The sequence below is a fragment of the Haplochromis burtoni genome, unplaced genomic scaffold (assembly GCF_018398535.1).
Source record: "Haplochromis burtoni strain Fernald_Lab_line unplaced genomic scaffold, NCSU_Asbu1 Contig_442, whole genome shotgun sequence".
In the NCBI taxonomy this organism is placed as follows: domain Eukaryota; kingdom Metazoa; phylum Chordata; class Actinopteri; order Cichliformes; family Cichlidae; genus Haplochromis; species Haplochromis burtoni.
In genome coordinates, this window is record NW_024582803.1 from 118,839 (window position 1) to 134,033 (window position 15,195).

Below are 15,195 nucleotides of genomic sequence, written 5' to 3' on the forward strand. Positions count from 1 at the left end.
TTCAAAATAAAAGTCATTCAGGTTGGTAGATAAACGCATGTTTTAAATTTTAAAGCTGGACCTTTTTTCTCTATCCTCCACTGAATGTTCACCTGTTCCAACATTGAAGACAGAGAATGACTCTAAACATGATCTGCCTTTAATGGCTTTGAACCAGAGTCCATTTAAAAAAATGAAAATTTTATTTGTGTTGACTTTTCCTCCCACCGCTCACGCTGCTGTGCATTGATCTCAGTACGTTCTGCTTTCCATGGTCTTAGTTTCTTTTGAGTAAAAGAGCTGCGATGACGTCTATAGCACTTGTGTTCCTTATCTGTGCTCTGATCTGAAACCTGAAGTTGGGCTGCAGAATTTCTCTGGAGGAAACCAGCTCGCCGTATCAAGACACAACACACATCCTGTCCTGGAGGAGGAGGAGGGGGAGGCACTGTGTGGTCGAGGGTGAGGCTGGCAGTGTGACTGAAGGAGAACCAGAGATAAAGGAGGACAGAAAGCGGGAGTGACAAACAAGAAGAGGAGAAACTGGAAAGAGCGAGAAAAAGGAGGAAAGAACAGAGAGAAGAGGAGCAGGAGGGAGGAGGAAGGAGGAGAAACTGACTGGACTGGTGAGGAGGACAAGTTAGAAAGTGTCAAATAAACTGAGACGTGATTTGAATAGAATAAAAACAGAAGAAAATCCAATGCTGAAGCTGAGAACTTTTATTTGTTTAAAAATCTGCTCAGGACATTTAACAAAGACGACAAAAGTTACTCTGCCAGGATCAGCTGTAAAAAGAGTTTTTCTGCAGATTCAGGTCTTTCAGCGTCTCTCAGGACAAACTGCTCTAAAGGTACTTTTTGTAATTACCCCTTCGGTCAAATGTAACTCAGATATTCACCGGGGGGGCAGTGTTCACCGAAAAACTGTGAAGCGCTGATTTAATGTGTGTCAACGAAAAGCTGCTTCAGTCGTCGTCTGCTGTAACATTCGGAAGAATCTCCGCACACCAGGAGCAAAGCTGCAAATGAGCCACTGTTAATGATCAATTCGCACGGCAGTTAGAGGTTCAGCCCGAGTGAAAGCTGGGATCAGACTGAGTTTAGGTCATATTTAGGTCAGGTTTAGACAGAGTCTAGATTGGGTTAAGTTCAGCTTAGGTTAGCTTTAGAGTAGGTCAAATCCTGTCTATGACTATGTTAATTTAAAAATAACAAACTGATTTTCTGATCTCTGGACATAGTGACACCATCACCAGAGGGGTGGAGCTAGAGGATATGGCGTTTCAGCTCTGCAGCTGTTGGACTTTGCATCTTTGCATCTTTGTCTTCCTGCTAAGAAATATTTCCTCTGCCCCGTCTTCACAATACACCCTGAACCACAACAAACTCAGCTTCAACAATGCCGCTAAGAAGTGTCCCGGCAGCAGTGTCCTCACCACCATCGCCACCCAACAGGAAGTGGATGAAATCCTCAAGCTCATCTTCAAATCAGAGCCGTTTCAAAACGAGTTCACCTTCTGGGTTGGGCTGAGAATCACCAGCTCAGAGTGTATAGACAGGTCCAAGCCACTGAGGGGATTCAAGTGGTTAGAGAACAACAGCGAGGAGTCAGAGGTGAACCAATGGGCGGAGGACCCAGAACATACCTGTACCACAGACCGGTGTGCGGCGCTGAAGGGACAGTTTGATGGGTCGAATGTGACCTGGGGTCTGATTCCTTTAAACTGCCATAAGGACAAAAACGCTTTTATCTGCAAAGTGAAGGATGGGGACACCACCATCAAGCTAGGATCAGAACCACCTCTACCTGAGGACACACCTATAAAACCATCAAAACCAAAGCGTGAACCTGGATTTATTAATGACTCTCATTCCGCAGAGCTGCGTTCATGCCAGCGCCCCTCTATCCCCGAAGCTCGCTCACTCAAAATGCTCTCGGGTAACATGAAGATCCAGGTGCAGTGCTGGTCCTCCATTAGCTTTGACCTGGTCTGCTCAGGAGAACCCACCGTGTGGCGATTGGAGAACGGAGCCCTGGCCAACATCACTGCCATCAAAATAGAGTGTGCCAATGCCACACAGAAAGAGGAAGACTCTGTGTTGTGGTCGACCATCCTGCTCCCTGTGCTGATAGCCACGGGGGTGCTGGTCTTTCTGCTGGTGGTCATCGCGGTGACGGTGAAATGCTGCCTGAACAGGCGGTCAAAGAAACGGGCCATAAAGAAGGCGGAGAAGATGGAGATGAAAAGCAAAAACAGGAAAGATTCCTTCTCATTGGCCTAAACAGCCTAATTGACCAATGAGAAGCCAGTGATACGAAGGAACAGAGCTGTGATTGGCTGTGTTTAGTTACAAAATTATTGATTGTTTTTCAATTATTGGACATTTTGAAGGCTTTTACCTGTCTGTGGACTTAGGCTCAAAATAACCCCTGACTTCTGTCACAAACTGTTCACAGGTAGATGTTCTTGAATTCATTATTGGTTCATTTAGAAAAGATCAATAAATTATGAACCGAGTTAACATCTGATCAGTTTCATCTAAATGACCCAATAAAATTCACTCGTTCTGCCTAGTAGCAGAACAAATAGTTTAAATACTTTTAAATTCATTTTACTGCTCATTTAAATTCACCTGTTTAAATATTCTTCTTTATTTAAGGACAGAATATACTTAATCTTCATTTCACTTCACTGTAAATGTTTAAAGAAAAAGGTAATTTCACTGCTGAATGACATGGAAGTTAAGTTTACTTTGAAAAACTGATGGTTTGGCTCAATCTACTGATTTCCTGTTTTTGAGTAATCTTTGAATTAAACAGAACTTTATTAAACTTTGTTACCTGATGATGCTGGACTTTTATATGTTCATCAATAAGTTTTTTAAAAATGTTTTACAAAAACAAAAATTTCAGTCTTCCACTTCCCAAAACATCCCAAAGGTATGTGGACACCAGCCTCTATGATCCTATAGTATCACAGCTGTCCACATATTTTAGTGTCTGTGAAGGTTCTCGGTCATCCAGGTCATCATAATCTAAGGAGCTCTGAAAAAAAGCATCTTTCTTTTAGATTTCTTTAAGTGTCTTTGAAGACGTTTCATCTGAGAAGCTTTTTCAGTTCTAAGAGCAACTCCCATAGGGCTTAAATCTGGGACTGTCCACCAGTTGCTCTCAGAACTGAAGAAGCTTCTCAGATGAAACGTCTTCAAGAAACTTGCTGTCTCTTTTTAATCAGGATGTGGCCCAAATTATTGGGACATCTGTTGGGATAACTCCAGATCTCTGGAGAGAGGTTAACAGCGAAGTACAGAAGGTCTAAAGTGAATCATAATTACAATGTTTAGCTGTTTCTGGTACAGGAAAGCATCCCTGTGCATCATTATAGGCATAAGTTTGTGGACACCCGAAGGCCAACCTATTGCTGCTGCAATGATGGAAACAGTGAGCTGTCCACATACTTTTGGCCACATGTACCGGGGTTTCTGCAGGACAGCAAGCAGCCACTTTGTGTTTACAAACTGCTTTTCCTGTTTCCTGAAGAACAGCAAAGTTCAGACAGGAATCTGCCCCCACCCCTGACCCAGGGGGAGGTCATGTGACTGATGATCTGATTAATCACGCCTGTGAACAGGAGCTCTGATTTCAGCCCTAACCCAGTTTGTTTCTGTTTAAAAAGACACGGATCATTTAGTTCAGTCGGTGCAACCAATCAACACATCTGTCGTCCCCTTCAGTAATCAAGTGCATCATGGGAAGTCTGTGTCAATGTTGTTTTACTCGGCTTCTCATCACAAGCCCAGAAACGGCTCGTCAGCAGAGACGAACAGTTCCACTCTATTTCAGATATTTAGATCAGCGCGCGCGCGCGCACACACACACACACACACACTGGGGGTTGATTGTTGTTATGGTAACTCAGATGCTTCCTGTTTCCTGGAGGAAGTGTATGAAGAATGTCAGGAAGCCAGAGGATGTGGAGGCCGGGGCCATGAGTAATGGACTGCTGTTGTCATAGTAACAGTATGTGAGAGCGTGAGTTGAACTCTGGTCCAGTGTTTAGAAACTTTTATTTTGGAGGGCTTTGTTTTACCACCTGCTCCTGATTGGCTGCTGTGAAACTGAGGCACCCCTGCGTGCGGCACAGCGGCGTTAGGCCTGAAGTTTGAACCTGAAGTCCTGCGCACCTCACACAGTCTTGTTGTAATCTTGGTTGGTAGTTTGATTCCAAGACTCGGTCCTGCTGCTTCGGGTAACCCCAGCCCTTCATCAGAGATCACAGGTGCTTTTCTCACGCTACAACCTTTCATTGCACTGTTTTGCAGATCTATCTGCCTTTAAAAGCAGACAGACCAACTTCAGCTATTATTACGCTGCCTGGATGTCTTTAAATGTTTTAAAATTAAATGAAAACAAAACAGAAGTTGTCATTTTTGGTAACTTCGTTAATAATCACAGTGACAGTGCTCCGGGCCCATTATCCTGCTACTGTAAGACAAATGTTAGAAACCTTGGTGTGCACGTCGATGGTTCCTTCAAACTGTGTAGTCAGGTGAGCGCAGCAGTCCAATCCAGCATTATTCATTGAAGACAGCTGGCCAAGGTTAAGCCACACCTTCCAGCCAATGTCTTTGAACATGTTATTCGTCTCTTCATTACGTGCAGACTGGACTACCGCAATTCTTTGGTTTGGACCAGGCCTCCTTCTGTCGTCTACAGCTGGTCCAAAATGCAGCTGCTAACTGGAGCACGTAACTGCAGTTTTAGCCTCTACACTGGCTCCCTGTTCCTCACAGGATCCAATTTAAACTCTTACTTTTGTTTTTAAGGCACTTACCAGCCGAGCCGCCTCTCACTCGTCTGAGCTCCTGTTTATTTATGCTCCAGAGTTCAAAACGAATGCTATCCATTCCACGGACCAAACCTCAGTCTCGTGGTGACAGAGCCTTCTGTGTGGCAGGTCCCACACTTTGGAATAATCTTCCTCTAAATATCAGATCTGCACAAACTCTAACAGTTTAAATCATTACTAAAGACACATGTGTATGCTCTGCCTTTTAACACACTTTGACCTAAATATTTTGGTTTTGACAGCCTTGGTTGTTATTTTAGTTGTTTTTATTGACTTATTTCATCTACTTGTTTGTTTTTTTTCTATATTTTACTACATCATTGTTTTACTTTTTTGTTTTGTTTTGTTTTAGTGGCATTTTACACTTTGAAGCACTTTGTGCAACATGGACTGTTTGGAAATGTGTTGTCCTTGACCTGTACCTTTAATAAATGTCCATCTATTTGTGTAGAAATAGAGTAGAAATATTCTTTATTGTCCCTCATTGGGGAAATTGGCATGTTGTGAAGCGCTCCGAGTGTTCCGGGAGAGCAGAAAAGTCCATTTACACAGAAGGAACGAATAAAGAACGAGAACGAACTGGGCAAACTTACAACATGAAAAAATGAATACTTATGAATAGCTTAGTCTGGGCCAAAGAAATGTGAAGCTTTTCTAAAGCGCTTAAAAGCAACAATAACTACTTACAGAAAATGGAAAAACTGCAAATACCAGCAGGATGTAAACAACTTACTGTGTTTGATGGTTATAAAGTCTAACAGGTACTGAGAGGAAGGACCTGCAGCGTGAGCGTCAGGCGTGGGGTGGAGACACTGCCCGACCCCCTGCACTGGGTCGACGGGGCATCCAAGGACAGAGCCGGCCTTCTTATCCAACCGCTTCCTCTCAGCTGTAGACGAGCTGCTGTTCCAACAGACGACACCACGAAGGTAAAAAAGGTCTTCAGGAGCGCCCACTGCAGTCCAAAGATCTCAGTATCCTCAGCAGGTAGAGTCCACTCAACACTTCCTGTAACGAGCATCAGTGTTTTACTCCAGTCCAGTTTGTTGTTCAGGTGAACACCCAGGTACTTATTAGAGTCCACTATCTCAGTGTCAGTTCCCGGGATGTTCCCTGGTGTGGGTGTGGTGGGTCTGCAGAAATCCACCATCACTAATAAAGCACATTATCAAACAAACAGGCTCATTAAAAAAAGCTTCTGGTGATCTATGAAGTGAACAGCTGATAAATGTTAAAGTCATATAGCTGCTTGCTAACACAAACATGCAATCAGCCAATCGCAGAGCAGCAGCTCAGTGTCACTCCTGTACGAACAGGAACTTAGGCTGAGGTTCACACAGGCTGTGTCTCAATGTGGACCATCACCTCACTACCTGGATATTGGACTACCTCACTGACCGACCACAGTATGTGAGGACTCAGGGCCGTGTGTCGGACAGGGTCGTCTGCAGCACGCGGGCCCCACAGGGAACGGTTCTGGCACTGTTCCTCTTCACCATCTACACTGGAGACTTCTCCCACAACTCCACCCAGTGCTTCCTGCAGAAGTTCTCTGACGACTCTGCAATGATGGTCCACTCCAGAGTTCTCCAGCTTGTCCTTCAGGACCATGGGAAGAATGGTGTTGAAGGCACTGGAGAAATCAAAGAACATGATTCTCACAGTGCTCCCAGCGGTCTCGAGGTGAGAGAGGGAACGCTGCATGAGGTGAATGACAAGTTTAATGTTCAGAAACCTAAAGTATGTATCAGCAGCAGAATGGAGCTAAAAATAAATGTTTGTTTCAGTTCTATGAAGCTTTGAGTATTTTGGATCAGTAGCACTGCTGTGTTTGTTGCATCATGTTGCTGTAATTGTTTATATGCTTTATATATTCTGAGCTAAGTTGATCTATAGTGTTACATCATATTCTATAAGGATGTTATGTGTTTGTAGACTTTCTGCCCAGTTTGACCCATTTAGCAGAAGTCAGCCTGTTTAAGGCTCTGATATCTATTCTGTGTGACTTAAAGCAGTTATGACATGGTCTGATTTTGTCACCCAATAAAGGAATATTTAATATATCAGTCTACTCTTCATTTTATCAGACACAGTTATCACAGCTCGTACATTTCCTTTTTACACATGTATGTAAGCATTGAGCCAAATTTAGTAATGCCAACATATAAAAAGAACAATATTTGTCTCTTATGCATAATACATCTATACTGTCACAGATACTTGTCTTTAAGTGAAGATTTAAGGTGATAGGAAATATAAATAACTGCAACTTGAATCTTTACTGAAGCTCAGTATTTGACACAGAGTTCAGGCTCACTGCTGTAATATATCATAATAATCTGACAATAACTATAATATTGGCCATATTATATTTACATTACCACAGTGAGATGATTTTAGTCTCATGAACAACATTAGCTAATTGTTATTTACTAGCTAATCTTAAATGACTGTTCAGTACAGAAATGAAGCCCAACTATCATGTTTTACAGTCCTGTGGTCTCAGCCTCAGATACTCAACTAATCAAAGTGATGTCATAAAACATGAACGAACAACAAAACATTTTGTTCTCTTTCATTTGTCACACAAAGCTGTATGAAACGTTTCCAGCTGTTCGTATCATGGTTGCTAGGCAACCTGGGCAGCGCGACGAAGGCCAGACCCATTTCCGCGAAGTGCGCGTACTAAGAAGCGCTGCGGTCGCTGGATTGGGACACAGCCTGCCTGCCCATCTCATCCTCTGATGTGTCAAAGCTCAGATGGCCCCCGCAGTCACGGATCTCAGCCCAGCAGGATGTGGAGGAACGGGAGAGCCGTATTATTGATGCGGCAGCTCTCTGATGAGGTCTGCAAGCAATGTTTCTACCAGTTTCTGGTGCAGGACACGCCCGTTCTCTTTAACGGCGCAGCGACCCATTTGGGATCCCCTTTCCGGCGTATTGCTCGCGCTTCGTGAGCTCGCATGCTTGGTGGGACGTCACCCTTTAACTGAGTTTTTATTAAAAGGAAGTGAAATTCTCCATCAGTAATAATAAAAGGTGTTTCTTTACCAAAGAATTTTCTCAGGTGGACCCGGGCGTCTGGTGGGAAGGAGAACCAATCAGCACGCAGGAAAAGAGAAGTTTGACTGCTTCCTAAAGATGGACGAGAGATGTTCATCTGACAGCTGGCACAGGCTGAGCCGTCATTAGGGCGGAGCTTAAACCACAGAGGGATTAACAGCCTTCTGCGTGTTAGTCTTCAGCATTTAAATGGACAGAAGAAGAAGACTTAAGATGAACTTCCTGCCGTGCACCGCACCTCAAAAATCAAACTTTACTGACTTTTCCATTACTGTCAGATCAGCTGGGCCTGTTAACATGAAAGGATCATTCTGTTTATTATTGATCATCTGATTAGGTCCTTCATTAGTAGTTTATATTGATTACAGCTGAGGAAACGGCTACTCAGACACAGAAAACATCTGGAAACGTCCAGCTGTTAACTCTTCACACACACACGTTTTGTTTTAGACGTCTTTAATAGCTGTTAATAATTAATAATCAATCAACAGGCTGCTGACATTTTACAAAGCATGTTTCTACAAGGTTAACTAAACACTTGCACTGTTTTCTCTGTCCATGACTGAGTGAACAATAAAGTTTGATGCAGTCAAACATGGCACCGGTCCTCTTCTTCGGTGTCGTGAAACCTGTCCTGTCTCCATGGTGACCGTTGCTCTGGAGGTTCGGATTTCTGGGGGGCGCTGTGAGGAGTCCCGGCTGCTGTCGTCTGGTTTCTAGCAGCAGCAGAAGCAGCAGCTGTGGGAAGTGCAGGGGTAAGAGGGGCGGAGCTTCAGCCGAGCCCACCTCCAGGTGAACCTCACAGATCCAGACTCTGCATCGAGCGTCCTCAGGCAAACTTCTTCTTTGTGGCCGTGAAACGCTCCATGTACTGAGGAGGAAACAGAGAGCGTCATCAGAGACCGCAGGAGGACTCGCAGCCTTGGACTCGATCTGGTCTCAGACCGCAGCACTGACCTGATCGTATCCCTCCAGGTCCCGGAGTTTCCTCACCTCAAACAGGTTTCCCTCCACCGAGAACAGGGATACCTGGGACTCGTTCAGGATGGACTGAGGGATGGAGGAGAGCTCCAGGCAGTTCTCCTCCAGGCGGAGGACCTTCAGACGGGGACAGCGGGAGACCTCCGCCGACACCACCGAGATCTGGACCAAGAATAGAGGACCGGGTTAGTACAGAGGAACAACACCAGACCCGGGCTGGGATTATCAGAACCTCCTTGGAAGTCTGTGGGATAGAAAGCTGTGGGAGACGTCATGGAGTGACCGATCAGTAATTATTGATAACTGATTGATTAAGCACCTTTGGAGAACTGTTGTTGTGGTGCTTTATAAGTAAAACTGATCTTTAATACTGGGTGAATTGACAGCACAGGGTCAGCCCTTCCAGGCTTTCCTCCTGGTTCTGGTTCTTTGGTGGACTTACAGACCTGGTTCTGGTTGAGGTTGATCTCGATGGCCTGCAGCTCGGACACCTCTGCAGGGACGTTCTGGATCTTGTTTCGGGACAGATCCAGCAAGTCCAGCTGCCTCAACGTTCCGAGTCCAGAGGGGAACTCTGAAATCTGGTTCCCGGCCAGGCTGAGGGTCCGCAGGGCTTTGAGCTGGCCCAGAGTGGGAGGCAGCTGCTGGATCCGGTTTCCATTCAGACTCAGGGTCTCCAGCTTCTTCAGCTTCCCGATCTCAGAGGGAATCCCAGCTGAAAACAGAACCACAACACAACAGGGTCTCACAGGTCTGAGCATCGGGGTGGATCCGGTTTGTTCTGCAGCTAAACCGGATCTAAAGACACACAATCTGGGGATTTTTAAATCGTTCCAACCCTAAATTAAACTAAAAAAAGGCTCCAAAGAGAACAAATCAAATGCTGAAACAATAATGTGGTTGCTTTTTGCTTAGTTTTAAAACACAGGTGTAAAGGTATGACTGCTGCGGGTCGAACACTCACCGAGCCGGTTAGAGTTCAGCGTCAGACTCTTGAGCTGGGGGAAGTTTCCGATGGTGGCAGAAAGGACCTCTATCTTGTTCCCGGACAGATCCACCGTCCTCAGGTTGGCTGTGAGCCTCTGCAGCTCCTCTGGAAACTGAAAGCAGACCAAGACCAGGACAGGCAACTCAGTACAAGCGGGACAGGCGACTCGGGACGCTGTCTGTTTTGTATAGGTTAAGCTTGCTATGATCAGGGCCTGGGGTGTCACACTCTAACGGTGGCGAGTGTACGCCTACATGCTGCAGCTTTGAGCTCTCCAGTTCTGTGTGGGTTTTTTTTTTTGTCATTTTGTGTTTTTTGCTTTGTGATTTAGACAAAAACAAATGAGGAGGTACCAGATAGCGATCCACAAGATGGACGAAATCAAACCGCAGCTGGCCACCAACAGACTTGTCTGAAACTGCTGTGTATCGATCATAACGGAAACACGGCTCCCGATGCTACCATCCAGCTACTGGACTGGACTCTCCATCATCAGGACCACATAAAGAGTCAGCAAAGAACCGAGCGGAGGACTCTGCATCGTCACACATAACAACTGGTGCACACACAGCCTAGTCCTCGACAGCTTCAGTTGCCCGGACTTATCCTCTGTCAAGTCGGCTGCAGAGCTTTTACAATAGTGCACATAGCTCCTGTTGCTAAGGTCAGCATGGCTCTAAGCTGCACAGTACCAACAGATGCAGATACATCCGGATCGGGCCGTCATCATTGCTGGTGATTTTAACAACTGCTTAAAGACGGTTCCTGACTTCTCACAGTAGGTGGAAAGTGCCACCAAAGGGAAAAACACAGCAGGCCATCTTCTTCTGACCATGTGGACAAGATCCAGGATTCCTGACTCCCAGGAACCCACACAGGAGCATCTCCTGGACTGCCCACACCACCACCACGGTGAAGAAAGCTCAGCAGGCCCGCACTTCCTGAGGAGAAACAGGTTACAGTCGAATCCTTCAACCACTCCGCCATAGAAGGCCTGCTGTCATATTTCAGGAAGCCGGTTTAGAAAACTCAGAGTGAAAAACGATACTCAGGGTTGAGTAACCCTGAACTGTCCAACTCGGAATATTCGGTTTCAGAAAGGCTGATAACAAGTAGTTCAGTCAACGCGGAGTCGCGCTAACCCCAAGTTAAACGCGCGCACGAGGATACATAAAGCCCTGATTAGTGGAGCACAGATTAAGCGAGTCACCATGGAGACGGAGGGAAAGAAGGCGCGGTCAATGTATTTTACAGCGCTTGAGGCCGAAATTCTGATGGCAGCATATGCTGATAACATGCAAATTTTGCGGAAAAAAAGTAACACAGCCTCAGCTGCAAAAGAAAGGGAGCATGCATGGCAAAACATAGCCGACAGAGTCAATGCGTGAGTGTTAATTTAAACATTGATCTAGGGATTTCCACCCATTTAACACGTTATTTTATTATATTTTATTTTATACATTTTATTTTGTGATGTGATGTGAGCGCAGGTGCAACCCAACAGGCCCCAAACGTTCCTGGCAGCAAGTAAAAATGAAATATAAAAATATAGTCCAAACAGGTAAGGTGTAATTGTATTATGAGCCATAGTGCTTGGTCTGTTTGTCCGATGTAAATCAATTGCAGTTAGAGGCTACATTAATTTTCTTTCTGTAAGCACTTATTGAAATTATCTGAGCACATTACAAGTACATATTTGCTTACTCTGTATGCTCAAATGTGACCCGTTATAGCCAACAGAAAAAAAGCGGAGGCCCGAAAAACAGGTGGGGGTCCTCCACCACCACCACTCACAGAGGCTGAGCAGTTGGCTTCCACATTTGTGATAATGTTGGCAGCATCACATATGATCTTCACAGTGCAGAGAACACAAATTAGCATCCATTACTATAATGAAATAATTTGTTAGTTTGAAATGCTACAGGGAACTATGTACCTGTACATTAATGCTGTGGAAAGACTTCCTGTTCACATAGTCTCCTTCATTTACTGAAGGAGCAATGATTGGAATGTGAGTGCCATCTATACAGCCAATCACGCCTGGGAACCGTGAGAATAAATGTAAAATTTAAGTAGTAGTTCAAGTATCACCACATCATGAATTAAGTTTGTTCATCCTGATACCTGCAATTTTGTGGCATCCCTCTTTGATAAATCTTGTGGGTCTATGACCGGGGAACACCACAAACGAGTACAGGAGACGTTTCAGTGCAACTGTAACATTCCTGACTGCCCGACAGACGGTAGCCTTGGAAACGTGCTCAGCGTCACCAATATTATACAGAAAGCTCCCGTTTGCAAAAAACCGAAGTGCAATACAAATAATATGTACAGAACTGAGAGAATGTCGCATGTCACATGAGCAATATTAGGCCTGAGGATGTTATTCAAATAAATTATAGATTGTGCTGAAAAACGGTAACGTTCACACAGAAATCATCAGGAAATGATAAAATGTCCAAACGCGCTCTAATCACTCTCTCCCGGCGGAGAGCTCTGCGGAGAATTTGGGCTTCAACATCTACTGGCTCTTCAAGGAAGGGGCACGCCATGTCTGACACTTCCTACAGTCAGGTTTCGACAAAGAGGCGGAGAAAGTCAGGGTTAGTTGAAGTAAACCTGCTAGGGGGCAGGTTAGCTTCACGGAGTGTGTCGTCATAGTAACTCACTCAGAATTAATCTAAACTCGCTTTGTGAAACCGAAAACCCAGAGTTTTCGTTAACTCAGGGTATACTTACTCAGAGTTTGCACTAAACCGGCTTCCTGAAATAGGGCCCTGCTGTCATATTGTATCACAAGCTCCTCATACACGAACAAAAATAGACTCCAATGCATCATAAAGACTGCACAAAAAAGTTACAGGCCCGGCTCCCACCCCTTCAGCAAATCGCAGATAAACACCATCTGGGCAGGTGTAGAAAAGGTGATCACCTGCTGATTTATTCGTTTTTATACATGTGTGAACACGTGTCTGTGTGTGTTTGTTCTGCATCCCAGCGATACCACTCCATTTTCATGCAATGACAGTAAAGGCTCTGAACTGAAAGGAGAACTGTCCAATCAAAGGCTGCCCGAACTGAGACGTCTGACGCGTCAAACGGGTGTTTAAATCTTTCTGTGCATGTGTGAGTCAACTCACCTCCTGCAGACCTTTCCCCGTCAGCTGAAACACTCCCGTCTTCTGGGAGGTTTCAAGGTGAGACTTCAGCGCGCTGTTCCCCATCTGCACCCGCAGCCAGGTACCAGCCCTCCACTTGCAGGGCCACCCGAAGTCCTTCCAGACAGGCTGATGGATCAGCTGACAGCCGTATCAGCGCTCCTCCTCGTCAGCAGGTATTGATGAGATCAGACAGTGAATCCCTGCAGGTGAACAGTCTCTCAGGTCTCCTCGCTCACAGACCTGTGAACATGTTTGTGTTTATTTTATTTATTTATTTATTTTTGCCTTAGATACTGAAATAGTATTTTAATTTACATCCGAGTCATAAAGAGAGAATATTTACAACTATAGAAGCAATTGAAACAATCACATAATCCGAAATAAGAAAAACAAACAAAACCAACAAAAAAAACCGGATGTGTTGGTAGGGGGTGATCCTATAAATATATACTCTCATACATCACAGTTATTGGTTTGTAAAAATAAAATCTGGCCTATGAGGCGTGATATATTTGACCCAGTTTTCCCAGTATGATGTAAATTTCTCCAGCTTGTGGTTAACAGAAGCTGTTATCTTTTCCATGTTATAGATTTCCATTGTGAATGTTTGTGTTTATTAGTGAGATTTGAACAGAGGCGGCGTGCAGATGTTTCACTCTGAAACTGAAGACTGAAGAACAAAGTGAATATTCAGAGAAAAGCTCTGCATGGGCTGCTGCTGAGCTCACAGACGTGCTTTGTCTCCACGTCCCGCAGGATCATGCCAACGTAAGGCTCCGAGTTTGGCTTGAAAACCCTGATTCTTTTCTCTAAGCGACCCGTCCTGACCTGAGCTGAGGGAAACAGTATCAATATCCACCTGTGCTGGGCGGCGTAGGATTTAAACTTTTTCCCATGTTGATGCACAGATGAACAGATCAAACACTCCCTGTGGATTAAAGGTGTTTTATAACAGAGAAGGCCTGCAATAACTCATTCACGTTAAAAATCCTCAGCTAACTAACATACAAACCATTAGCATCGTTAATAACTGCACTTCACCAAGCACCACGCTGACTCTGGCAGGCAGGCTTCCCTAAATTTACAACATTAATCTTCTAAATTTGCCACTTTATCCCAATTTGACCATCAGTGGTCCTGACCCAGCTTTGTCAATAATGAGTGTGAGGGAAGAAACCGGACTTATCATTGGCTTTCTACAGCACACCCCAGTAATGTGTAAAATGCATTAGTGTTGAAGCCTGAGCTCAGTAAACGCACTTGTGGGAAAACCTCCTCCTCTGTAGTGTTAAACACACCTGGAGTTCTCCACGGTCACCACAGGAGCCGCCAAATCCCCCAAACTGAGGCGTTCCAGATCAATGCTGTGGCAGCAGAGAGGGGCTTCAGCTTTAAGGTGGACTTTAAGAGGTATTTAAGGTGGTCAATTTCTTGCAGCGGGGAAACCTGATGCACACCCACACTCACACCCACACTCACACACCTGTCTCTCTAAAGCAGGCTAACGCTCACCCTTCAGCTGTCACAGGAGGTAAAGGTGAGTCACGTGTTCACCTGAGACCTGAGAGGTGACACACTCACCGTCAGCAGCCTAATCGGCCCCAGTCTCTCCTCACTGTAAACACACTGTAAACATTGATGCCACCGCCACCCTGCTAACAGTTGAGATAACCGGAAACGGCTCTGTTTACATACCGACACAATGTCGCCCTTTGACCCCAGTGTGCAAGTGTCGCGTGTCCAGGTGCTGTGCTTAAATTTATCCGATAAAAGGACAAAAAATAAAGATCAGTAGAAAAGTGAAGCTCGGCAGCCGCCCTGACTCTGCGCTCCTGCTGCTTCTTCTTCTTCTCTAATGAAAATCTCGCTCAGGGCTGCAACGCCGCCACCTGGTGACAGACGTCACTGAAATCCTGAACGACTTTCTTCTTGTCATGTGACCTCAGCAGGGTGTGACGTCAGATTTTGGTCCAGGATTAGGACGTTAGTTAGTTCCATCCAACATGTACATTTCAAGATTCTGCGACATTGATAGAAAATGTACCTTTTGTAAAACTGAACTTGAAAGTGTTACTCATTTGTTTTATGGCTGTTCATATAGTGCTACATTTTGGAGAGAGCTTGAAAATTATATACTGTGCAAGACAACATACGAAATCAAAATTGAAGGGAA

The 15,195-nt window shown here is 44.9% G+C and overlaps 2 protein-coding genes across 3 annotated transcripts; one reads left to right on the forward strand and one right to left on the reverse strand.

Moving 5' to 3' along the window:
• Positions 1–415: 415 nt before the first annotated feature.
• clec14a (C-type lectin domain containing 14A) lies at positions 416–2,812 on the forward strand. Of its 2 annotated transcripts, none has more exons than XM_005947463.3 (2): positions 416–830; positions 1,221–2,812. In XM_005947463.3, the coding sequence occupies exon 2, from the start codon at positions 1,255–1,257 to the stop codon at positions 2,260–2,262; it is 1,008 nt and encodes a 335-aa protein (XP_005947525.1). In that variant the 5' UTR covers positions 416–830; positions 1,221–1,254; the 3' UTR covers positions 2,263–2,812. The 2 variants fall into 2 exon arrangements, with proteins under 2 accessions (XP_005947525.1, XP_005947524.1); XM_005947462.3 differs by having other exon boundaries at positions 418–605.
• Positions 2,813–8,331: 5,519 nt separating this feature from the next.
• On the reverse strand, positions 8,332–13,262 carry lrrc57 (leucine rich repeat containing 57; the record flags this gene model as incomplete). Its single annotated transcript, XM_005947465.3, is given in 5 exon segments — positions 8,332–8,763; positions 8,850–9,035; positions 9,320–9,588; positions 9,838–9,973; positions 13,002–13,262. Coding segments are annotated over 5 exon segments (717 nt in total). The 3' UTR covers positions 8,332–8,721.
• Between the last annotated feature and the right edge of the window lie 1,933 nt (positions 13,263–15,195).

Bases quoted from the DNA above. Each gene is read 5' to 3' on its own strand.
- clec14a (XM_005947463.3), top strand. From the start codon at position 1,255: ATGGCGTTTCAGCTCTGCAGCTGTTGGACTTTGCATCTTTGCATCTTT.